The 27,333-nt window shown below is 39.2% G+C and overlaps 1 protein-coding gene across 8 annotated transcripts in view; it reads right to left on the bottom strand.

Moving 5' to 3' along the window:
* The window catches only part of PPEF1 (protein phosphatase with EF-hand domain 1), a 150,565-nt gene that overhangs the window by 29,550 nt on the left and 93,682 nt on the right, over window positions 1-27,333 (bottom strand). For 7 of the 8 annotated variants that reach the window (XM_082447142.1, XM_082447139.1, XM_082447143.1 and 4 more), the window contains 6 exons: window positions 24,498-24,612; window positions 20,460-20,506; window positions 11,211-11,377; window positions 8,613-8,649; window positions 7,491-7,640; window positions 3,096-3,242 (listed from right to left, as the gene is read on the bottom strand). In XM_082447142.1, coding sequence (XP_082303268.1) covers window positions 3,096-3,242; window positions 7,491-7,640; window positions 8,613-8,649; window positions 11,211-11,377; window positions 20,460-20,506; window positions 24,498-24,612 — 663 coding nt within the window. The remainder of the gene's footprint in view (window positions 1-3,095; window positions 3,243-7,490; window positions 7,641-8,612; window positions 8,650-11,210; window positions 11,378-20,459; window positions 20,507-24,497; window positions 24,613-27,333) is intronic. The other variant, XM_082447145.1, reaches the window with a different exon arrangement.

Below are 27,333 nucleotides of genomic sequence, written 5' to 3'. Positions count from 1 at the left end.
CTCTGATACCGGTGTCCCATCTCAGGGTTTCAAGATTAACTTTAAAAAAAAAAAAAAAAAAAAAAAAAAAACACAGCTATATATATATAACACTTCACTGAATGAGATCAGAATACACTTTCTTCTCAAGAGCACATGGAACATTTTCCAAGATAGACCATATGCTAGAGCATTAAAAAAAAAAAGCCTCAATAAGTTTTAAAAGGATTTAAATCATGCTAAGTATGGTCTCCAACCACAATTGAATTCAAGCAGAAATAATTAAGAGAAGGAAATATGGGAAATGCACAAATATACAGAAATTAAACAACATATTCCTAAAAAACATATAGGTTAAAGAAGAAATCACAAGAGAAATTAGAAAATACTTTGAGATGATTGAAAACTAAAGCACAACACAGCAAAACTTACAAGATGGAGCTAAAGCAGTACTTAAGGGAAACTTACAGCTTCATTAGCAAAGGAAAAAGAGTTCAAATCAATGACACTACCTCTCACCTTAGGAAACTAGAAAAAGAAGAGCAAAATAAATCTAAATCAGAAGGAAGGAAATAATAAAGATTAGAGCAGAAATAAGTGAAGGAGAATAAAAAACAATAGAGAAAAGTCAATAAAACCAAAAGTTGATTCTTTGAAAAGACCAATAAAATTGACAAACCTTAGCAAGACCCACCAAGAAAAAAAGACACTCAAATTACTAAAATCAGAAATGAAAGAGGAGACATCACTACCAACCTTGCAGAAATTAAAAAAAAATTTTTTTAATATATATATATTTCACATATATGTATATATTACAAACAACTTTAGGCCAACAAATTAGATAAATTAGATGAAATGGACAAATTTCAAGGAAGACACAAGCTATCAAGGATACCAAGATACAAACTACTCAAGAAGAAGTAGAAAATCTGAATAGAACTATAGCAAGAAAGAAGACTGAATTAGTAATTTTTAAATTGCCTACAAAGAAAAAAGCCTCGAAAAGTATCAAAGTGAAACCAGAAACATACAAAATGGATTATACACCATGACCAAGTGGGATTTATCCCAGAAATGTAAGGTTGGTTTAACATCGGAAATCAACCAATGTAATACACCACATTAGTAGAATAAAGGACAAACAATACATGATCATCCTAATAGATACCGAAAAGCACTGACAAAGTCGAACACTCTTTCATGGTAAAAACACTCAAGAAAGTAGGCACAGAAGAGAAATTCCTCAATCTGATGAAGGGCAGCTAATATACAAACAAACAGTTAATATACTTAATGGGAAAGACTGAATGCTTCCCCCTAATATTAGGAATTAGACAATGATGTCTACTCTCACCACTTCTATTTTTCAACACTGTACTAGAGGTTCTAGACAGGGCAATGAAGCAAGAAAAAGAAATAAAAGGCTGCCTGATTGGAAAGGAAGAAGCAAAACTATCTTTATTCACAGATAACATGCTCTTGTTTATACAAAGTCCCAAGGAATCCACTAAAAACCATTAGAATGAACAAACAAGTTTATCAAGGTTCACAACATGAGTATTGTGAACAGTATACAAAAAGTCTACAGTATACAAAAGTCAATATATACCAGAAATGAACAATCCAAAATGCAATTAAGAAAACAATTCTATTTACAATAGCATCAAAAATATTTGGGAATAAACTAGGAATAACTTTAACAAGTGCCTCACTGTACAGTGATTACAAAACACTGCTGAGATTAAAGATCTAAACAAATGGAAAGACATCCCACCTTCATGAAATTAAAGATATAATATTGTTAAGATTGCAATAGTAACTAAATCGATCCACGGATTCAAGGCAATCCCTACCAAAATCCCAGCTCTTTTTTGGTAGAAATTGACAAGCTGATTCTAAAGTTCATATGGAAATTCAAGGGACCCAGAATAATCAAAATAATCTTGAAAAAGAAGAATAAAGGTGGAGAACTCACACTTCCTAGTTTCAAAACTTTCTACAAAGCTATAGTAATCAAAACTGTGTAGTACTGATAAAAGGACAGACATATAGATCATGGAATAGAATTAAGAGTCTACAAATAAACTTTCATATTTACGGTCAATTGATTTTTCGTAAGGGTGTCAAGAAAATTCAAGGAGAGGAAGTCTTTTTTAACAAATGGTGCTGCGATAATTGGATATCCACATGCAATAAAATCAATTTGCACACCTACCTCACACCATACACAAAAATTAACTCAAAATGGATCAGACACCTAGACGTAAGAACTAAAACTATAAAACTCTCAGAGGAAAACATAGAAATAAATCTTTATGATTTGGGGTTAGGCGATGGCTTCTGAGATACAACACCAAAAGCACAAAGCAAAAGCACTTCTTTTACTGTGACTGAGTAAAAGGAGCCAGAGACAAAAGATCACATACTGTATGAGTCCATTTCTATAATATGTCCAGAATAGAGAAATCTATTAAAACCAAAAGGAGATTAGTGGTGGGACTTCCCTGGTGGCGCAGTGGATAGGACTCCGCGCTCCCAGTGCAGGGGGCTCGGGTTTGGTCCCTGGTCAGGGGACTAGATCCCACATGCATGTCACAACTAAGAGTCCGCATGCCACAACTAAGAAGACTGCCGGCTGCAACTAAGGGGCCCATGTGCCACAACTAAGGAGCCCACGTGCCACAACTAAGGAGCCCGCCTGCTGCAACTAAGACCCAGTACAACCAAATAAATAAATTTTTTTTTTTTTTTAAAAGGAGATTAGTGGTGGTCTAAGTGTGCAGGGATGGTGGTCGGGGGTGGGGAGAGAATGGGAAGTGACTGGTAATAGGTATGTGAAGTACCTTTTTCAGGTATGAAAATGTTCTAAAATTAGATTGTGGAGATAGTTGTACAACACCGTGAATATAACAAACCCAATGAATTATATACTTTAAATACCATTTAAATATGGTATTTGAATGATATTTCAATTAAGCTATTAAAAATATAGTAATGAATTTAGAGAGGATATGATCTGCTTAGAAAGGTAAGTCACTTTTTATATATTATTAGAACAACATCATCTATGCTGCATCTTCACTGCCACTTTAGTGAACAGTTTGATTACTTACCTGTTCCCATTCATGCTTTGTTAATTGTTCAGAAAGGGATCCATTTCTTCTGATTCCCCGAGCTGTAATGGTTGTACCCACTTTATTTTCCTTCTCAGTAGCACGGTCTCCATCTATTGGAATTGGTGGCATCAGCACAGATTTCAACTACAAAACAAATTTATGCTTTAGCCAAACCCTATGCTCAGGGTGTTGCATGTAGAAACTTCAGCACTAGTTGCTATTCTGTCTATATTGTTGTGCCTCGACCCAATGGAAAACACATGGTCCCCTTTTCCATCTCACCTACCTCCTTCATCTTATTGATCCACTGAGCTCTAAAAGTGGGGCTGTTAAGTTCTGTTTGTACATTTTTCAAAAAGAGATACTGTTCTAAGGGAAAGTTTCCCATTAGAGTTTCTAAAAGACCCCAGAGGCACAGATGTCAGTAGAGACATGTTCTGTGGTGTCCTGACAGGAAAAAGAGGATGCTAAGGGAAAACTAGTCTCCCTCTGAGCCTTCATCTATACATGGGGCTAAGAGAGAGAACTAACAGGCCTAGAGTTCAGAAACACCTCTTAAGCGGATGGTTGCTTTTCCTTTTGTTGTGTTTTCCAGGAGAAATGAGAGAAAGTACATCTGTGCCCAGGAAAGTGCACAGAGGGGACATAAGTTGAAAACTTCGGAAGCCCTTCGACTTAAATGCACTGGGTTCTCAGTCTGACCTGCCAGCAATTGATTACATTCTCTAATCCTAGTAACAAAGGCAATGTATTTCTTTGGAAATAAAATATCTCTCTGATAGTACATCAATTACTATAATCCCTTCTACATTCCCTTACATAACTTGAGACTGTAATTTTATACTTGTTTCTTTGTAGTACCATACCTTTACACAAAACAATTTGAAATAATACTTCTATTACATTGGTGACCTTAGTTCAGTGATGGACAATTCTCTGTGGTAGGCACTTAAGTTTCTTCTATAAACTAGGGTGTATATAAAAGCTTACCTTTGTTTTTCAAAAATAAAATTGAACCTTATTCTGAGGTCCTGTCTCATTGAGCTGGTTGGTTGGAGTTCAATTTCAGCTATTATTAGTGAGTTCACAGCCTACCCTCCCTGTCTCCCCACCAGCAAATGTCGCCAGGTCTTAGGCAGAGCAGAATATTCTGGGAGGACACTCTGGACGTGGCTCCACCCAACTCACTTCTGATAAGGTCATCAGGCAGGGCAAAGCCACATGGTCTCTTAAGTACATGTGGCTCCACCGTTTTCAAGGCCACTTGGGATCAGGATACTTTGTCCAGCCCCTGCTAAGGTACCACATCATCATTTTCTCCTGGGGGTCCTGCTAGCCATCCCTTCCCACAACCCCTGCCAGGGAGTTTGAAAAATACTAAACCAGAGTCTTAGTGTTATAGAGTCTTCCTTCTCTGTCCCTCTGTATTCACCCTCCTCCCCAACCTGCCTACCTTACAAAATACCTTTAATGAACCTAGAATGGAGGTTGTCATCAGGTTCCCCCAACCCTACCCCTCTCCTATTAACAATTATACCGCAACAGCAGGTATCAACCAGGAAGCATGGTCACCCCTACACTTGGAGGGTCCTAACAGATGGGTAAGTGGGGGTTATAAAACTGAACTTGAAAACCTGTTTTTGTATCTCATCTGGTAGAGTTCCAAAGGCTTGAACCTACTACTTTCATTACAGTTCAATTACATTTCACACAACAAGCACGTGCTACCAGTTCAACTTCACTCTAGGCAGGGTAGACAAAAAATACACAAGTCAAATTTCTACCTTTAAAGCCAGTCTTTTCAGTAGGTGGAACAATGATCCCCAAAGGGGGTGAAATTTGAGGTATCCTGGTAAAATTCCTGGCCCCAAAATTTCTCCCCAGGGTCTGTCTTGGTGACTGAAATTCAAACCTTAGTTTTAAGTATCAGGAAAAAGAGGAGAGAGTTGCAGAAGAGAGTTATGTTCAAAGCTTACTCTATGCCATTTTCTTCATCTAGGTAATTATATTTAATCCTCCCAACAATTCAGTACAGTAGGTATTTTTAGCTTCAATGTATACATGTGGAAACTGAGGCTTAGAAATCGTTGGCAGCTTGCCCAGTCACCCAGCCAGGAAGTGGCAGAAGCAGGATGTAATGGATGTAATGCTAGCTACATCTGTCTGATATCAGAGCTCCATGGTGTTGCCTAGGTTAAGGTGGCTCTCAATTTAGGGTCTCCACAGAGAAAGTTATGGGCATTCCAGACACATGCTCTTAATATCTCAAATAGCCCTAGAGAGGCCAGGCTTCTCAGGCTAACCTCAGGAAAGGAAAAGTCTTCAATCTGATCAATTGGTACTGGCTGCCATGGCTGATTAGCGCTGTTGTCACAGGGCAAGTGGTGGTGGAGTGTTGCATTCCTGCCATGTGCTGGCCAATATCTGACTGACAAAAACATCATGTTCCCTTGCTCCTGGCTAGAATCATATCCACTCATTATGTTAACAGTGACTACCCCATGTTGACTGAAACGTCTTATTGGCTTATTTGCTGATATTATAAGGAAGGAGCCTTAAACTAGGTGCCTTAAAATTTACTGCAACTGGGATACTTTTGAGAGTAAAGGGATGTGCTATTAATAACTACACCAAGACAACAGGTGTAAACCAGGAAGTATGGTCATCACTGGGTGAGGCTGGGGACTGGGGTATGTAAAATCACCACAGAATCAGGAAAGGGGTTGTAAAAAGATTTTTATCCAGTTTTATCTTATACTTGCCCTACTTTGGTCTTAAATCTCTTAGGAGATATTCAACAAACATTAATTAATACTTAACTACATCTTGGTGCTGGGGCTGTATCAGTGAACTAGAGAAGCAGGGGAGGATGGTAAACAAACAGTACCACAACTGCTTATTTAATTTTGGTAACTGTTATGAAGGATATGTACAAGGGGCTTGAAAGCATACAGAAGGGGACCTGATCTAGTGTGGAGGTCATGGATGGCTTTCCAGAGGAGAGGTGTATATTTAAGCTGAAATTAAAAGGATGAGAAGGAGTTAGCAACAATATTATCATTCATATGTGTATAAAGGTATAAGGGCTCTAAAAACTCAACGTGGGACTTCCCTGGTGGTCCAGTGGTTAAGAATCCATCTTGCAATGCAGGCGCCGCCAGTTCGATCCCTGGTTGGGGAACTAAGATCCCACGTGCCATGGGGCAACTAAGCTCGCACACCACAACTACAGAGCCCACGTGCTGCAACTACAGAGCCCACGCACTCCGGAGCCCACACGCCACAACTAAGACCCGACGCGGCCAGAAATAAATAAATAAATATTAAAAACAAGAACAAAAAAAACTCAAGGTGAACAGGAATCACATTTCTGTCCATATCAAATTAAATTCTGGCTCTAGACCCCACTTGCTTAGATTGGTTGGAAGTCGATTATCAGTCCTGAGGAGTAAGGGTTTAGGTTTCTCACTAGGACCGTACAAGATCACCTGGCTCCAGAGTTGCCACTGGTCCTCATGCCCACCTGGCACCCTGTCTACCCCCTAGTCTGGGAGTGTTGGCTGGGCTCTGGTACAGGCGGAAGACGATTGCAGTCACTCTGCAAGGCCCAGCCAAAGACGCTGTTCACTACGGCTGGAAGCTTCACAGGCCCCCCACGCCCACTATCCTCAGAGGGTCAATACATATTCCTGCTCTGCTTCTGCTGTATTGAATATGATTGCTTAAGTTGAAATATTAAAATATTCCCCCCCAGATTACCCTGAGCCATTTGGAATATATAAGGGAAATCCCACCAATTCAGAAATAAATTGCTGTATGATTCCATTTCTGTGAGGCACCTAGAGCAGTCAAATTCATAGAGACAGAACGTAGAATGGTGGTTGCCAAGGGCTGGGGAAGGTGGAATGGGGAGTCAGTGTTTAATGGGTAGAGTTTCAGTCTGGGAAGATGAAAAGTTTTAGAAATGGATGGTGATGTCAGTAGTGATGGTTGCAGGACAATGTGAAAGTACTTAATGTCACTGAACTATACACTTCAAAATGGTTAAAGTGGTAAATTTTATGTTGTGTATATTTTACCACAACTTTAATTAAGTAGAAATTTTAACTTTTCAAAAATCAGGATTTTTCACTTTTAGAAACTATACGAAATGCCGATATTTCCTCATTTTTCCACTTTCACCATGAATTTTTAACAATGCATTTTCCATATATAGAAGTTATCCATTTAGTTCCTTATCATGCAATCATAGATTTTCTTAAAATTTGTACTAATCTTTTCAGAGTTACAGCAACCACTAAAACACGAATCAATACAAAATAATAAATGAAGGGAGGTACGTATCCCTTTATAAATCTCTGAGAAAACATTCATGCAAACACTGCTTCTTACTTTGTTTCTTTCTATACGGTGGAGTAAATTCAAGTCTGTGGACTCTGATATCCCTCCGTGTACGACCAGGATTTCATTGTCAATGATTGTACCAAGTGGGAGCCAGGTATAGATGTCTTCCAAGATTTGTAAGATTTTTTTCCCATGTAGCTGTAAGTAAGAGCTTGAATAAGTTTGTTTTTCTGATAGGTTCAAGTTTATTGAATAGTCCCAACATATGGACAAAAAAACCACAGTTTTCATGCCACCCAAAGAAGGTCAGGATGGAGTCACTAACCAACAAGCATGCATTAATCATGTCTTTTTAGTCTGTATTTTTGATACTTTGACATTTTGGTGCCTTGCTGACCCTTGAGAAGAGACTGCCCCTCCCAGGGCTAGTTAATTCCTAGAGGTAGTAAAGGACTTGCCTTTTGTATGTAAATGAGGCTACCTTTCATATGCAAACCAATCTATCCAGAGCCTATCCTCCCAACTAGTCCTTTATGGAATTCTCACACCCAGGGTCACTATTCTCAGCTCCAGTCACCCCAGGGCCAGATACCAGACAACCTTGGACAAGCCCTAAGCCCCAGAGCCTGCTAAAACTATTCAAACTAGCCAATCCTAAACCTGTTTACAATGCCTCACCCATGTCTTCCCAAGGAAACCACAATAAAGGCTTTTGTCCATGTCAAGGAAACCACAATAAAGGCTCTTGTCCATGTTTGCCCGCATTCCCTCTGCCTCTGACTGACCCCCGGAGTGCTTCCCCCCGTGGCTGCCCGGTGTGGTGTGCCATGCCTCCAGTTTCTAAGGAACTGTGAGTAAAAACCTTTTCCTTCATGACAGTCATTTCCATGTCTGCATGTTTTACCATACCTGAGTAAAACAAATCCCAGGTACCTTTAAAACAATGGAATATGTTTGTATCTATGCTAAAACTTACACAGAAGTCACAATGAAAAAGCTTGTGTCTAGAAAGAAAAACAGGTCTTCACTATGGCCAGGGCTTCCTTTTGTGCTTTTATTTTATTGGCATGAATTCTGACTAGTTCTCCCATCACCCTTCTTGAAGCTTTTTTTTTTTAACTTCTATGTATAAACAGCAAAGAAAATGCAAAAAAAAAAAAAGAGCCTTACCTTATATTTATTCAAAACTTCTTTTGTGAAGCCATACCTGAAAAAAGACAATGGGATTTCAACTCTTTCATTGAATGTTGAGAACTCCTACTTACATGAGTCAAGTCATGCAAAAAAGGGAGCCCTTGACATCTCACTACCACAAGTATCAAGAATTCAAGAAACTAGACTTTATTTGGAACTATTACTTATCCAAGACTTTGCTAGGCACGATGGGAAAGAACAAAAGCAGCCCATGACATTGTCCCTATCCTCAAGGAGCTTAGAGTATAGTTGGGAAAAGAAGATAAATTTTCATGAAACAATTACAAGACAACTTAAGAAATACATGGTATGCACAGGTGTGTAAGTACTGTAAGTATTCAGAGACGCGTGCTGTGGCCACTGGGGGACAGTGTGTGGGAGAATGCTTTTCATTTCGATAGAATTTCTCAGACATCCTATATCTTATAGCAAATGAATGATCAGGGGGCAAAAAGACTAAATAAAGACAAAGAAAAGCCTAGAAGATAACAAGTTGGCTCTTTATACTCTCTGATATAGTTCATGTAATGCTATTGAGGGTTTTAATAGAAAGTGTCAGGAATTTTAATGCCTGAATAGCAGTCACTAAAGGAGAATTAATGATGAAAATTTTTTTTCAATTACTTTCCTTGCCTTAGGATAATAATATATACCTTTAACACCCAACACAGTGAAGTCAGAACACAGCATACTCACTCCAGGTTTCCATGCAAATCATGTCATGTGAAGCTTCTACAGTGTAACGTTATGTTTTCCAAGATGAACTCAGTCCTGCCTACTCAACAGCACCTCGAATCAGCTTACCCCAAACTGAACTCATCCTTCTCCCTCATCCCAACTTTCTCCACTTATCATGTTCCCAATAACAGTGATCTTGCAAATTCAAGCTAGGAACCTGGAGGTCATCCCTGATTCTCTCTCCTTTCAAGTCCCCCATATCACGTTACCAAGCCTTAAATCATTGCCTAAACTTCCTCCTGAATATATCTACTGCTTTGCGTCTCCACCTTTACCACCCAAGTCTAAGTGAGACTCCATCATCTATCTCTTCAACTACTTCCTAATTGGCCTCCCCATATCTATTCTTGTCCCTCTCCAAACTAATCTTCCTGCTGCATTTTAAAACACAAATTGTATAATACTCTTCAATGATTTTCTCTTGTCCTCAGGAGAAAGCCCAAATTTCTTTGCAATCATTTCTTACGTCTCCAGCCCTATCAGGTACCATCCTGTCCTTCAGTCTATGTTCCTCCCATCCTGAGCTTCTTTCAAGTCTAAAAAGTCCTTTCTCAAGTTCTGCATAAGTTGTCTCCTCACTGTGGAACAGTTTCTCATCCCCCCTGCCATGGTCCTCTCTTGATCGCCTAATTCATCCTCCAGGTCTCAGGCTAATGCCATACTTCTATGGGAGAACCTTCCAATCACCCCTCAGACAGACTGGATCCCCCACTTTACAAACTCATCACACTTGAAAAACCTGCTCAACTCGTGTCTTCCCTGCTAGATGTAAACTACAGGAGGGCAGGGGCCATGTCTCTTTTACTAACCATTGCAGGCACTAGATAAATACAACTGACGAGCTAAATAAATGGAAGGATAAATGGCATGCCCAAATAAACATATTGAGCTATATTATATATAATGGGTCTCTGAAAGTAGCCTTGAGATTTTGGGATTTTTTTTTTTCTTCATAATCTTATCATTTGCTTCTGTACTTGAGAATTAGAATTGAAACTGTACTCAGGCCAAGTGCCAAAACTGCCCCAAAGACAAAACTAATCAGCTGCTGAGCTTTGATCTAGGCACCCAAAAGCCCAGGACCAAAGCATGAAACATGCCATGCCTTCTACTTTCCTAGAGCAAACTGGATTCTGTTTTTCATAAAACAAGAAACAAGAAAAACAAAAGGAGAAGGAGAGGAAGAAAAAGAGGAAGGGAAAGGGGAAGAGGAAGAGGAGGAGGATGAGGAAAGAAGAGAAAGGAGAACATTTGTCACTTACTGTGCCTTTCAACAAAAATTGGTAAACCAGTTAACCAATCTTTATTCCCCAAAACTCCAGTGAGTCAGATAGTTGAAATGCTATGTTACAGCTGTTCTCAAATATGTTTATGAACAACTATGCCAAAAGCAATCACCGTGTCATAAAAAATATACACATCAGTGAAAAACACAGTACTAGTTTCTGAGACAACATGTGGTGCAAGCCAAAAGAGTAGCAAGAGAATGAGTCCATCTAAACCTGCTCATAGAACCTACCACACCTCCAAACCTGGCCTAACACGTCTACTCAGCACACAATTTGGCTTGTGAAGGGTGGGCACGGGAAGAAGAACATAATAGAAGGGTGAAGGAAGAACGGGAAGAAAAGATAGGAAGGGAACTTTAGAGCAATTTATACTCACTCACACAGCAGAAGATTGGGGGAGGTAAATCGCTGTAAGAATTGAGCTCTTCCTTGAGATTCTCCTCATCCCTGCTTCTCTACACTCACCTCTAACTCTCCGCTAGGAGCTAAACATGGCAGCATTTTCCAGAACAGGAAACAAAAGAGGAAATCCACAGGCCTAGGTTACCTCTTATTCATCATAAAATCTTCATGGTTGCCTCTGTTCAGGTGCAGGTCGTTGGGGTAGACCAGAAAAGTCACAAACAGGATCATTAGGATCTCCATGGAATTTTTTCCTCGATCCACAAAATCACCATTAAAAACATATGGGTTGCTCACTGAGGGGAGACCATTCTGTGGAAGGAAGAAGGAGAAAAACAAGCAGTTAAAAGAATGTACTTTTAAAAGTAACGCTTTGTACTTAATGTCCATGTGGATATGGAGAAAAGAGGCTGAGTCAGTTCTTCCACTGGGAAAAATCTGCTCACTCACTCAAGCCAGTTTCACTTTCCAGGGCAGGCATCTCCTGCAAGGGACCTTGGAAGTGAAGGATTAGCTTGGGACAGGAAGACTCCAGGGGGATGGGGATTGCTCATTCTACTCACCACCACCTACTATGAGTTTTCTCTGAGAGAACCTGATATTTGTCCTATTAAAAATGGTTATTCTCGGGCTTCCCTGATGGCGCAGCGGTTAAGAATCCGCCTGCCAATGCAGGGGACATGGGTTCGATCACTGGTCCGGGAGGATCCCACATGCCGCAGAGCAACTAAGCCCGTGTGCCACAACTACTGAGCCTGCGTGGCACAACTACTGAAGCCCACACACCTAGAGCCTGTGCTCTGCAACAAGAGAAGCCACGGCAATGAGAAGCCCGCGCACTGCAACGAAGAGTAGCCCCCGCTCACCGCAACTAGAGAAAGCCCGCGTGCAGTGAAAAAAGACCCAACACAGCCAAAGATAAATAAATAAAATAAATTAATTAATTTAAAAAAACAAACAAAAAAAATTTAAATAAAATAAAATAAAAATGGTTACTCTCATCTCTTCCTTAGGTAGAAGAAGGAAACTTCTACCCAAGGAAGAACACTAAACTAAGAGCCAAATGTCGTTCATTCTAAGGGACCCTATATTTAACTTCTCTGGGCTGTGATTCTCTCAATTTGAAAAAAGGGAATGACACTATATTCTCCACACACACCCCCACGCAAGATCAAATGAGAGAACGGGTATGAAAGCACTCGGGAAAGTGTAAGGTACTGCCCAACTGTGAGCAGGGCTAACACACCATCAGTACACTCCGATACAATCACACCAGGTGTTGCAGGCGTGTGTTTTGACTTCTCACTGACCAGGGCCATATTTGTTGTTAAATATTTTGATTACCACTCCTGAGTATGAGATAATACTTTAAAATACAGTCTTAGCACAAAAAAGGACTGGGATCAGGACAAAGGTCTGGTCTTTAGAGCAGCTATTCACTCGTTTACTTCTGTACTACTCAACTCCAAGATAAAGCACGTCATGCCTGGTAGGGAAATGGTTGAGTGCATTTCTATTGCATAGTAAGATAAATTCAAATGTTTAAAAAATACATTACAAAGAGAAAATTTTAAGTACTCATACATCCTAATATATGTCCTCCTTCAAAAAAGTTACCTTCAAGAAATAATTCACGTATTCTAGTTATATTAATCTTTCTCAAATGATTTTCAAATTCCTTTTTTGTTAGATTTCAAATTACATAAGAAAATATTACTTTATACTCACCACCTAGTATTTATATACATTTAAAATTTTTCATATCAATATGACAGAAATAGTTGAAAAAATATAATACAAGTTGTAGCAAATAACTTAGGGATTCCAGAAATCATTATGCAATGAAACATGTCCTGAAGGCAACTGGAAACAAACAAGCAAGCACTGGTGTAGTGTTCTGGGCCAGAAGACTTATTCCCTAATTCAGCTCCACTTTTACTCATGTGTCTGTCCTTGGGCAAGTTATTTGATCTTTATGAACTCTAGTTCCCTCATCTGTTAAATGAGAATGATAACTTCCATACTTATCACACAGGGCTACTCTGGAACTCAAATGAGACTGTGTGTATAAAATTTCATGAAAACCATAAAGCACCATACAAATTAAGAGATTCGTTTTATTATGGCCTCCAAGTTATTTCTATTTTTAAGATCCCATTATTTTATATTTTCTTATACATTAACTCACATAACCTTATTCACACTGGGCTTAGATAGTGTGAGCCAGTTATAAAAATATAGGCTATTGGTCATCAAAACTTAAAGAAAAGGGGAATGATTCTGCACCTCTGATACACTTACTTCCCTCAGTCTTCAGCTGGCTGGGATGAGTAAGCTGGAGAAGTCTGAGAGGTGCTGAAGGCTATAGGTTCTATTGGGATGTCCAGGACTGAAGGGGGCTCAAGGAGCAGCAGCAGAGAGCCATGGAAGAACTCGGTCTGAGAGGACATGTGGACGCCTTGACTAAGGGGAGACTCTGCCTCAGAGCATGTGTGTGGTCTTGGTTGGGAGAGAGGGATCTGGATCTTACCAGAAAAAGTATAGGAGAACTTCTTTTACATCTCTGAAGCTAAAAGAATACTAATACTTATATTTAGAGACACCTAGGAACATAGAGACTTCCTCTCACACTCTTGATGCAGGAGTAGAAAGTGTTGTGCCTCCCACTATGGAGAGGCTTAACCTAGCTTAAGCAGAAAAGTAAAAATGGAAATAACCTAGTACTTAAGGGGATCCAGTAACCAGAGAGAGGCAGACCAATCAGATCTGCCAAAGTGCAATCCCCTAATGAGACAAGACCGCTGGAGGAGACAGAGGACACTTTTTTTTTTTTTTTTAAAGAGTACCATGAAATAAAGAACAAAAAGTTAATAATTCTTGGCATGAAAAATATGCTATTCAAATTTAAAATAGCAATAGATTGGCGCTAACTAAAAGAAAGAAGGGTTAAAAAATACATTACTGACCTGAAAGAGCAAGCAGATAAAAAATCTCTCACACAGAGCAAAAGGCAAAATGATGGAAATCATGAGGAATGAGTAAGAGATTAGAGTTCAGAGCCAAGAGAACTAATGTGCCAATAATAAGCATTCCAGAATCAGGAAAAAGGAACAGATGGAGAAGAGGCAATAATTACATAAATAAGAGAGGGAATTTTCTATGGTTAAAAAGAGACTTCAGCCTGAAGTTTGAAAGAGCTCATGACTCCTATGCTCAATGAACATGTATTGATTGCTTGTTATGTACTAGATACAGCTTTAGGGTGTTAGAAACACAGAAGTAAACAATACAAAGTCCCTGCATTCAAGCAGCTTGCATTTAGAGACTCTAACACCCACATGCCCCATAGAGGAACATACTCAAGACAATATTCTAACCAAGTAATAGCAGTAACCATAAAAAGTCCTTAAGCCAGGGAAAGACTAAGAGGAAAGAATACAGATGTGAACAATGAACCTTGCAATATATAATTAAATATAAATCAATAGCAATAATATGTAAATCTCTCCAATTTATTTCATAAGATCAATAAAACCTTAATATCAAAATTTGAGAAAAGTAACAACAGTCAAAATTTGAGAAAATATGTAAACATATTTTCCACTGGGATGACCAATTTTCTGGTAGTAGAACTCATCCCCAGTTAAAGCAAACTTTATAGGTATTTCACCTCTACTATGAGCAATGAATACTGAATTTCTTTAGTCAAACCTAATTTTAAGCCCCTAATAGTAAGGGTCAGCTAAGCCATCCACCTTACATGGCACGCTTGACACCCAATAAGTTTTAACCTTTTCAAAAAATCACACGTCTTCAAAAGATTGATTTGTGATAATGAAGCTCGTTCAGTAGAAAATGTCACTGTCTCTGAAAGTGATTCTAAAAGGGGTCCTAAATATATACTGAACTTCTGTAAGTGTTGAGACTCTGAAGGCAAAGGCAAGACTTATTTGGATGTATAAGAACTGCATTGTTGATCCAGGACTAGTTGTATTACTCTATATAGTCTGAGTTCAAATACGTTTTAGTCTTAGAATAATAAGAGAATTGGAAAACAGATAAAAAGTATAGCTAAGTCTTCTGGGACATGGGTCTCTAGGATATTTAGGCTTCTAGCTACGCTACTGAGATTTCGCTGGATTTCCTTCAAAGAAGGAAACACTGCTTCTGAGGGAACCCATCCTTCACTCAGTTCCAGTAAATCAAACTCTCTGGCTTATTCTGCAGCTGATACACAACAAACCATCTATGACATGGTGATCAAGTTGACAAATATAGAAAACCTGGGGTAACTACAACTCTGAACAGCATTAGATGACCTGCAGGGGGAAAAAATAGCAGATCACAATTAATTAACTTGAGTAGAGATAAGGAGACCTATTTCCCACTGAAGTATTTTACATAAGACATCTAGAAGTTATCACAATATTTTTTGGACATTTCCCCAAGGCACATCAAACAATAACCTCTGGACCTCAACTCCACATTATTTTAATTTTTATTTCTTTTGCAAACTCTATTTTAGAGATCTGTTCTGATTATAACACACTGCCTTAATCTCAAAAGGTAAAGAATTGACTACTGTGGCAGTGGGAAGCATATCAGCAATAGAGAAAAAAGAAAATATTTAATGACCTTCACAGCTGGAAAATTTGGGGCATAGGGGGTGGGGTGGAGGATGGTGGAGAAGAGAGAAAGAAAAGGAAAACAAGGCTGTGTGGCTTCCATGGACAGAATCAGTATGACACCCACAGGGTTGAGAGGTAATTAGCTTCTCTCTGTCCATGTGCAGCTCTTTTTCAACTGTAGGAGGTTTCCACACACAGCATCAATTTAACAAACTAACTTGCCAATACTTGGTCTAAAATTTCAAGCTTTCTAGTCAATGAGGAAAAGGCTCTGAACGAAGTATTCCAAATTGGTCACTCTAATTAAGCAAGAGTGGCTGATTAAAATTAACCTTTGCAGAAAATAAAGTCTAAAAATATGACCTAACTAATGCCATGTAAATTGCTTCACTTGATGATATTTGAAGCCATATAAAGTTGGGATGCCCTTTTAGGAAAGGTGTGCCATGGTTAACCGTGTGGCACCCAGAGGAAAGAATTCCCTTCAAACCCAGATAGGATTGTGAGCTGAAACTGTCTAGCTTAGTCTTAAGGTGCTAAATGATACAATTTGTAAGGACAACCAAATATTAAAGAAACCAAAAATGTCAAAACAATCAAAAACGATCACTGGTACGGATTCCAACATTTATTGCAGCACACCACAAAAAGGGTGTGGGAATAAAATCTTTTCTGATCCTTCAAAACTTTCCTTCATGATTTAGGCACTTACTAAATTACTAAAACTCTTTGAAGGGATTGTCTTAAATGTCACCTCCTCCAAGAAGTCTCCCATGACTTAGGTGCCCCTCCAATGTGCTCCCTTGGAAACTCGCTTACCCCAGTTATAACATGTCTCACCCTGAGCTGTCTTGTTTTTTCATTAGTTGACCTACCCCACTAAACTGTGATATATTTGGGGCCAAAAACAGTTCCATACTCTTTCATCGCTGGGCTCTCAATCTCCACTTCCTGAACACCGTCATTGGTTAACACTCAAAATATTTCTTGCTTTCATGTGAATGCTATAATTTCACCTTTAGTCCTTTTTATAGTACTTCTTACCACCCACCTCCTCCTGTTCAATCTTTACATTAGCACCTTCCAGTTTTATATATTCCATTTAGTTTTGCCAATGGAATTAAAGAAACATTCTCTTTTTGCATCTATCTACTCCAGAGTCCTTCCCCTGATCGCACCTTAATATCTTCAACTACCTCTTGAGAAATTTTCTAATTGCCTAGGAAGTCACTTTTCACATTTAATTTACTCAACTATTTTCCCTTTTTTGTATTTTCCAAGACCTCTAGAGAAATAATTACCAGATTTTCTGTTGTGGCTATTCCCCACATACCTCCACCCCCTTCTCCTTCCTCAGATTGTAATTGTCAAAAATAGCAGGACTGTACTTCTGAACATTTATATGGTGCTATGTAGACTTAAACAAATCTCATTCCTCAAACTGCATAAATAAACTCCCTTTTGCCTTCAACTCATTCAGAAAGACTTCCCTCTGGAAATCTGGGCCTCCCTTCGGGATGGTGCTAGACTCCTGACTCGTGCAGCCCTCTGGAAGGAAAGGACCCACTCTTCCACAGGATGGAGACCTCAGGGTCAGGAGTTGGGGCGGGTCCACTTGCTCCTTAGAGCCACCAAGAGACTAACACTTTGCCAGCCTCTCCTCCTTCCAGGCCCATGAGCTCTGACCAAACTTCCTTCCTCTGCATCTCATCTCTCAGTCCTGTGGCCAACCCACTTAACACATCTGCTTTCCACTTGCTTGACATCCTCATCCCTAATATTCTCTTTCACTCACTTCAGCCACCCACATTCTGGATTCCACCTTGGACCCACTCATTCCCTAGGACTACTCCCCTTGCAACTTCCCACCCATCCTGCTTCCTGGGCCTCCTGCCCTGACCTCAGAGAGCATGGCAATCCTTCATTCCACCCATTTCTCCCAGTTGGTTGCCATCCTGGCCTCTCTTCCTTCCCTGCCCAGACTGGATTCCGTAGCTGATCTCCAGAATTGCCCTATTTACCAGAACCCTCAGTTCCCTGCCGGCAAACCTTTGGCTGGACTTCCTGACACCAACTCACTACCTGGATGGCCTTCTATTTCTCCTGACCCCACTCTCTGGCTACCAAGTCCTAGACCTTTGCTTAGGCCTCCTGCAGTCTCAACCGAATCTCTTCCTAAGTGCTAGCTCCATTCATCCACTCCTGGTTTGGCTTCCTCCATTCCCTTCCAAGCTCCCATTCTGAATGAATGAAATGAAAACCTTGTATTTCTATTATAATTTAGTACTTTAAAAAATGCTTTTGGATATTTATGTTATTTTATTCACAAGACAACCTCTTATGGGGTGGAAGCTCAAGAATACTGCAGCCGGGCTTCCCTGGTGGCGCAGTGGTTGAGAATCTGCCTGCCAATGCAGGGGACACGGGTTCAAGCCTTGGTCTGGGAACATCCCACATGCCGCGGAGCAACTAAGCCCGTGAGCCACAACTACTGAGCCTGCGCGTCTGGAGCCTGTGCTCCGCAACGGGAGAGGCCGCGACAGTGAGAGGCCCGTGCACCACGATGAAGAGTGGCCCCTGCTCGCCGCAACTGGAGAAAGCCCTCGCACAGAAACGAAGACCCAACACAGCCAAAAATAAATAAATAAATAAATTTATTAAAAAAAAAAAAAAAAAAAGAATACTCCAGCCAAAGAAGACCTAAATAGACATTTATCCAAAAGACATACAGATGGCCAACAGGCACAAGAAAAGATGCTCAACATCGCTAATTATTAGAGAAGTGCAAGTCAAAACTACAGTGAGGTATCACCTCACACCAGTCAGAATGGCCATCATCAAAAAGCCTACAAATAATAAATGCTGCAGAGGGTGTGGAGAAAAGGGAACCCTCCTACACTGTTGGTGGGAATGTAAATTGGTGCAGCCACACTATGGAGAACAGTATGGAGGTTCCTTAAAAAGTTAAAAATAGGGACTCCCCAGGTGGCACAGTGGTTAAGAATCCACCTGCCAATGCAGGGGACATGGGTTCGAGCCCTGGTCTGGGAAGATCCCACATGCCGCAGAGCAACTAAGCCCGTGCACCACAACTACTGAAGCCCGCGCACCTAGAGCCCACGCTCCGTAACAAGAGAAGCCACCGCAATGAGAAGTCCACACACCACAATGAAGAGTAGCCCCCGCTCGCCACAACTAGAGAAAGCCCGCATGCAGCAACGAAGACCCAACGCAGCCAAAAAAAAAAAAAAGGTTAAAAATATAGTAACCATAGGATCCAGCAATCCCACTCCTGGGCATATATCCGAGAAAGACAAAAACTCTAATTTGAAAAGATATGTGCACCCCAATGTTCATAGCAGCACTATTCACAACAGCCAAGATATGGAAGCAACCTAAGTGTCCATCGACAGAGGAATGGATAAAGAAGATGTGGTACATATATATACAGTGGAATATTACTCAGCCATAAAAAAAAGAAATAATGCCATTTGCAGCAATATGGATGGACCTAGAGATTATCATCTAAGTGAAGTAAGTCAGAAAGAGAAAGACAAATACCATATGATATCACTTATATGTGGAATCTAAAAAATAATACAAATGAACTTATTTACAAAACAGAGCCAGGCTCACAGACATAGAAAACAAAATTATGGTTACCAAAGGGGAAAGTGGGGGAGAGATAAGTTAGGAGTATGGGATCAATAGATACACACTACTATATATAAAATAGGTAAATAAAAAGGATTTACTGTATAGCATAGTTTCAGGTGTACAGGAAAGTGATTCGGATATCCGAATCACTTTCCTGTATACCTGAAACTAACACAATATTGTAAATCAACTATATGTCAATACTATTTAAAAAAAGAAAAAAGAATATTGCAGCCAAAGAAGAAATTAAGGGTCATGGAGGTTATGTGGCTTACTCAAGCTCTCACAGTCCCCAAAGAGTAAAATTGATTTCCCATCATAATAATCAGAATATATTTTCTTTCAGGCCATCTGAGACACCTATGCTGTGCCCAATTATTCAACATGCTAGTTGTGGGGATGATGTATTAATCAAAAAGAGAGACAAATGGGTACCACTGTGAAGGCAGAGGTCACCTCAGGATAAATTTTCTATATGCAATCATCCCAGAAGCAAACATTTAGGTTGCAACTGCTGGCTCAGAGAAAGAAATGAATCCAATCAAAGAGATGCAGAGAAACTCCATGCTGGCCAAGCTGCTTTGTGCCCTCTGTGCGGGCTCCCGCAAACAAAACCCAACCAACGAAGAGGAGTCATAGCACTGGAAGAGCAGCTGAGCCTGGCAACGATGAATCAGGGTGGAGAAGAGAAGAGCAGTCTGGAACTTGCTATGGGGGATTCCTTTCATGCATCATTAGTGCACAATGGAGGAGAAGACTGCTGTGGCATGCTCACTTCTGAACCAAATAACAATAAAATAAAACAGACTGTTTCCCTCCCCTTCCTGTGCCATCTAGACATTTACGATGTAATAAAGAACATAAATACAATCAGGTACAAATCCTAATGGATCTACAGATAACAATAATATTAAACAAAGACCCAAATTAAATCTTTAAAATTTTTTTGTGAAACGTTTGAAAAAAAACAAATCTTTCAACTTCTTGGATAAAAACTGTCCTATTATATCTGTATTTGTACCTATCCCTAATAAAACTAATATTGTTATTTGTCCTAGGGCTGCCTTCCCCCAACAAAAATATAAATATTTAGCAAAATAATCATTTACCTTCGAGTAGATCAAAAAAAGATCATCCAGTTTCCCATGCAAATCACCTGGAAATGAAATGAAAAATCGCTATTCAGTAGGAAACAAGAATTTAAAAACTGAAAAGACAAAAACTCTAATTTGAAAAGATACGTAACAGAATTTAAAAACTGAAACACTACTGATATACTCCAAGCGTTTTCAGGACATCGGGTTTTTACCCTATGATGATATTAATTCAACAGACAATTTGTTTCCATAGCACTCTACGGAAACTTTGTCCCCTTTCCTACAGGGGACAGCATCCAATGTTGCAATTACCTATTCACTCCTGCCATTTATGCTGTTCTTAGCTCACTCTGTGCCAAGTGCTAGACTAAGGGTTTACGTGAATTATCTTGTTCAATCCTTACAACCACTCTATGAGATGGGTATTGTTTTCATCATACTCATTTTACGAATGAGGCTCAGAGTAGTTAAGTAACTTATGCAAAGTTGCCCAGCTACCAAGTAGCAGAGCTGGAATTCAAACTCAACTTTATCTCTCTTCAAAACTGAAGCTCTTAGTGATTGTTCTGTGCTACCTACACTGTAATCTCTAGGAGAACAGCAGTATCATCTATCTTGGCATTAAACCCCAAATGCCTCCCATAGTACCTGCTGCATAGTAGGCACTCGATAATTAAGTTTAATTGCTAAATGCAAAGCTTTTTAAAGCCACATTTTCAAGAATATGCTCCAGCAGTAGCATCTGAAACTTAAAAATTTTGAGTAGATAGTTGACATTCTGTTGAGGAGACTATTAGAGAAAATAAAAATGAAAGCATGGCTTTATAAAACTCAGCCAACTAAGGGAAACCGTATAAATAGATGAAGCCATTAATTTAAAAACAAGAGTAAATATGTGAATATTCAAAAGCCCTATTTGGATAACTATTTCTAGATAAATATTTGACTTTCATAACCTCTGATCATAAATTTTTATTCCTTGTATCCAACTTAATTACTAAATATAATTTAATTTAGGAATACTTTTCCTCAGTTTGCTTAAAATGCTACAACCAAAATTAACCAAATATATACAAGAGATGACCCCAATTATAATGGGAATAATAAAATTAAAATCCTGCATCACCAGCAGTTATTTATAAAATGACTACAATATTAAGAGCATATTAATACTACCGTATACTTAAATCTCATTGCTCTCACTCCAAATCTAAGGAAATAAAAATGGAAGGACTTTACTTATCAGTTAAATATATTTTTAAAATTATTTTGTTTTCCTAATTTTCTTCAGGATACTCCAATAAAGATGGTAAAAAAAAAAAAAACTTTAGCTAAGAAAATATGAGCTCATTCAATAAACGGTCCCCACTACATTATGCTGCCTTAAAGGAGAGGCACCAATGTACACCATTGAGAATAAAGGTGCCTTTCTGGCTGACAGAGCAGAGGCATGTATATGTTCGCCAAATCTGTGTGTGGTTAGTGCTTCCGAGGCCACATCGGAAAAATATGAGTTCTGATGGCAGGGAGGAATTTCTGAGAGGGAGACAAGCATAATAATAAAAATGTTGTGAGTCAGGTATTCTGCTGAATTTGGTTAATTGGGAGCTTTAGAATATCTGCAATGCCTTAATGGACAAAGTATTTCACTTCATATCAATAAAACAAGCTACTATTAGCAGCTTTGGTTCCAATTAAAAAAAAAAACAAAAAACAAAGAAACCCAAAGATTTGGGTAGTCAGAACTGTTGCAGCTGGTATGCTAATAAATGAATTGGTTTCAGCATATTAAGAGTTGAGGCTATACAAATATTTTTGTTTTCATTTTTTTCATAAGCTGCTTTATTATTTTTTAATTAATTAATTAATTAGGCTGCTCCGGGTCTTAGTTGCGGCACGTGGGATCTTCGTTGCCGCGTGTGGGATCTTCCTTGCAGCATGCAGGGTCTCTATTTGCGGCATGCGAACTCTTAGTTGAGGCATGGGATCTAGTTCCCTGACCAGGGATCAAACCTGGGCCCCCTGCATTGGGAGCACGGAGTCTTAGCCACTGGACCACCAGGGAAGTCCCTAAAAATATTTTAACTTCTAGTTGGACAGCAAGAGATAAAACTCAATGTATCATGGAAAGACAGCCACAGAAAGATATTTCCACTGCATACAAAAATATAAGTGCATAACTGGTTATCATTTATAACATAAACTAAAACACCTACTATACTTCATGCACGTTGAGAACTATGTAGCGTGTTTAGATGTGCATGTAAAAAAAATGCATCTGGAAATTAAAATAATGGTAAAGGTTCATCATAATTTCTCCCCCTTTCCTATCTTAAACAGAGGATGTTTATGAAAATATGGCCCTGATTTTTAATTTTATTTTAAATGATGACCAAATTTTTCTAAGTTCAATGGGGCTATTAAAGACAGAAAATAATAATTCCTATGCTATGGGAACCTATGGGCCTTGGTTTTTCCTTCTATCAATGGTGCTACATGGAAAAAGTCTGGAAATAAATGCCCAAGATGTGGGTATCTTTAAAATAATGGAACTGTCCAATCAATCCATTCCCTAGTCCTTGTCTCATGATGGAAAATGAAACATCAGTCAGAGCAGTGCATGATGGGAGTTGGGATAGCAGATATGGAGTTGGCTCTAACCTGGGATGCAGAGGATCTGATTTTTAATTCTGACTCTGCCACTAACCAGCTGAGTAAGCTGAGGTGGAGAGAGGGGGACAAGTTACTACACAGAAATGCATGGAAGGCAATACACTTTTCTCTCTGGGCCTCAATTTCATCCGTAAGAGCAAGGGATAGACTAGATGGTCTCTGTAAGAACCATTCAGTTCTTACACTGCGTGATTCCAGGACTTACATGCCCTCTAATTAATTCATGTCTTCTTCCAGATCCTTTTATGCAAAGATAAGTCTCCAATGGCAACTGGAGGTATACTGGAAACATATGGGAGCAGATCACACTCTCTGTTTGGCCTATTATATACACTCTGAGAGCAAACCTCGCCTTGGCTCCAGAGGCTTCATGGGTTGGCATGGCTTCCTGAGCCTCATGACCCAAAATTCTTTATCTCCATGAAAAGTAAGAGCTGATGAGGCCTTGAATAAAAGGTCCCCACTGCTGAGATGCATCATCTGGAAGGCAGAGATGTGGTGGCCTGATTAGGTTGGAATTGAACCATTAAGGACTCTTCAAAAGCCTGAGTCAGGACATGTCATGGAGCATGTACTGCTACATCAAGTCCCTGTCACCACTATCAGATGCTAGAATGGAAATAGTTTAATTAGATTGTCAAATCCATTCTACCTGCCAGAGTAAAAGAAACATGGGCTAAAAATTGATTTGGAAGATAACAATCACTGTTTTGTAACCTAAAGGCTTAATTAGAAGTTAAGGGAATTGCTGTTCCTTCCACGCACTCCATTCTCAGACAGTTGCAAGCATGCTGAGCACCAACTGTGTTGAATTTCAATGTGTGCTGCTTCTTGAAGCAGTATCCTGTCAGACTGGCCTATATGATAACAAAATCTCAGCTCTTGTTATTTAGAAGAACAAGTAACAGATTTCTGGGACATTCCCACTCTTCTAAAAGCTGCAGAGACCAGTTGGAAAAATCTAAAACAGCAGCCGAGGGCAGAGAAGAGTTTAGTCTCCACCCTGCCTTGGGCTTTTCTCTTCCCAGCATAAGTGGCATGCAGAGGCCCACCTAGAAAAAGCTGCATTGAACAAAGATAATGAGAGCCAGACGGAGGGCAAAGAACACTTATTCCACCCATGGGTGGTTTTCTGTATTAAAATGCTGCCTGCCTTTATAAAAAGCTATGAGTTCTTTAATTTCTCACATAATTAATTCCTGCCAGCTGGTATGCAAAACAAAGACAAGATAGGAAACAGTACTATCATGATAGAAAACTCTATATTAACACTTTTCCCTTAATACAGTCCAATTTACACAGTTTTCAAGTTAGGCCAATGATGTGGAACCAAGAGGCTCCTAAATATTAATTTGGCAACACTGCTCTGAAACTTACCACAGATTGTTATCTCTTTGGAGGGAGAAGTTTTTGTGTGAGTGAAATTCGGCATTTGCTGCAGGAGCTTCTTGGTTTCAAATAGCACCTCTAAGACATAATAAGCATGAAGTATCTGTGAGGGCGAAGGAGAGGAAATAGATATAATGAATTAGGAGAAAAGGCATGAGTGCACAAAAAGCAATATAGGTGGAACATATGAGCACATTTCAGGTAGCTATAGTTCATGACAATCTCTAAATTATTTTTAAATAGATTATCCTAGCACAGTATCTGGCACATAATAAGCCCTCACTAGAGATGTGTAAGTTGAATGAATGAATGGTTCCTAGGACGTCTATATTCTCATGTTCTTAATTGACATCACCCATTCACAGAACATTTCTTATTATTCTTGGTCCTTAGAGCCCAAGAGACGTGACAAGAAAAAAAGGAGACTCCCTTGCCCTAAGGAAATGTGCAGGCAAAAAAGTAAAGAAAAGAGAAGGAAGGAAAAGAGAGAGAAGTAGAAAGAAAGAGAGAAGCAGAGAGAGATTGTTCAAGAGGAGCTGCTTTGCATTTGCTTGCGACCTCCTGCCCCAGGGCTGGGAATTAGATGGGGGCGCTGGGTTAGGAGGTCTCACAAGGCAGCCAGACAGGCCCCAAGGGACTCCTGAGCCAGGTGTCCTAGGTGTGGCTCAATATTTGGTGCACAGACATGAGTTTACAGGACAGCAAGCACACTTATATACAAGTGTAAGTATAGAACATATTGCCGACTCAGATAAACCATTCGGATTAGCTCCTATTATGACTATTCATCCCTTGGTCTCCTCCAGTTACAGTGTTGATGACAGCATTGTTTTGGACAGATTTACTGGGTTTTCTCTTCCAGGCTTTTTTGTTTGTTTGTTTTTAAATACAGTGTGTTGTTCTCTCTTTTTGTAAATTATAAACTATTCCAAATACATAATTCAAAAAGTGATGTAGCTGATACAAATTTTACAGATGCTAACACCACTTTCTAGTCAGGACTGTTTGTACCTGTACTGTCCAATGCAGTAGACACTGGTCACATGGGGCTATTGACCACTTGAAATGGGGTCAGTCAAAATTGAGATGTAATGTAAGCACAAAATACACACTGGATTTTAAAGACTTAGTATGAAAAAAAAAAGTAAAACGTCTCATTAAAAACTTTTAATATGATTACATATTAAAATGATAATTTTATATGTTGGAGTAAATAAAACACATTATTAAAATTAATTTCACTTGTTTCTTTTTGCCTTTATAATATTGACTACTAGAAGATTTTAAATTATGTATGTGGATCACATTATATTCCTATTGGACAGCACTGGTTTAGATTATTGGAGGCTGAGAGAGAGGTCATACCTACATATTGTTCAGATAACGCTTTGGGCATGGGATTCAGGACAGATGGAACCCTTTGGAACAATGCTATCTCATGGTGCCCTGAAATTTCCATTTCCACTTCCTATTAAAATAATGAAATTATTTTCCATTTCCACTTCCCATTAAAATTATTTAATCATGAAATTCTCCAAACTTATTTAAAAAAAAAAACCAGGAAGCAGGATTGAAAGCAATGTGAGAATTAGGAGGAAAGAGAAGGTCCCCTGGATGTTAATTAGTGGGGAGCAACCCACATTTCCTGTCTCTCCAAACCTAATGGATTGCTAAGGATTTTCCCCACAAAAGCATTCTAAATCCGTGAGTCAAATCTTGAACTTTCCTTTAGCCAGATTTTAAAGGAACAGGCAAAACACTTCGATAGAATGATTTATTTTAATTTCCATATTTAATTTATTGATTCCCAAAACTGGCTTCAGTGTTACCTTAAGTTGCCACTGTAGACTTTCTGGACCATTTGTAGTGCTAATCAGAGGAATTACTGTCTGAAAAGGCAGTTGTTTTATTAAGTTAAATTAACAAATAATCATTGAGGATATATTGCAACAACAGAAAATTCCTACTATGAAAATGTTTTTTCTGGGTCCTTTTTCGATTGGTTAAAATCACTTTGGTATTATTAGTCCCTACAGAGCCAGTCTACTTCTCTTTCAGTAGCATTATAATCGTGTTTACAGCAATATTAAATACTCAAAAGAGTTAACTCAGAAGTTGATTTCTATGTTTACAAATATATTCAGATTAAATGGCAACTTAAATAAAATACTCACATTCTTTTAAAGGCATTGAGGAAGAATATTACTTTTAAAGGATTTTCTTTTTAAAAAAGTAACTAGTTTTTAAATGAAAAAAACCCCCCACATTTCTAAAGTTGAAATAAAAATTTAAACAGCAAAAAGGAGTATAATAATGAAAAGCAATTTTCCTTCTTCCCCAGACTTCAGTCTCCTTTCCCTATTCCCCAAAGCAGCTGCTGTTAAGAGTGTCTTGAGTATCTTTCCAAAAAATATTCTATGCACTTGCAAGCATATAAAAATCAATATAACCAGGTTTCCCTGGTGGCACAGTGGTTAGGAATCCGCCTGCCAATGCAGGGGACACGGGTTCAAGCCCTGGTCCGGGAAGATCCCACATGCCACGGAGCAACTAAGCCCGTGTGCCACAACTACTGAGTCTGTGCTCTAGAGCCCGTGAGCCACAACTACTGAAGCCTGCACGCCACAACTACTGAAGCCCTCGCGCCCAGAGCCTGTGCTCCGCAACAAGAGAAGCCAGTGCAATAAGAAGCCCGCGCACCGCAACGAAGAGTAGCCCCCGCTCACCGCAACTAGAGAAAGCCCACACGCAGCAACGAAGACCCAACGCAGCCAAAAATAATAAATAAATAAAATAAATAAATTAAAAAAAAATCAATATAACC

Source organism: Balaenoptera physalus, assembly GCF_965194825.1.
Source record: "Balaenoptera physalus genome assembly, chromosome: X".
Taxonomy (NCBI): Eukaryota; Metazoa; Chordata; class Mammalia; order Artiodactyla; family Balaenopteridae; genus Balaenoptera; species Balaenoptera physalus.
Note: the sequence above shows the minus strand (reverse complement) of the source record. Positions and strands in the feature narration are given on the sequence as shown.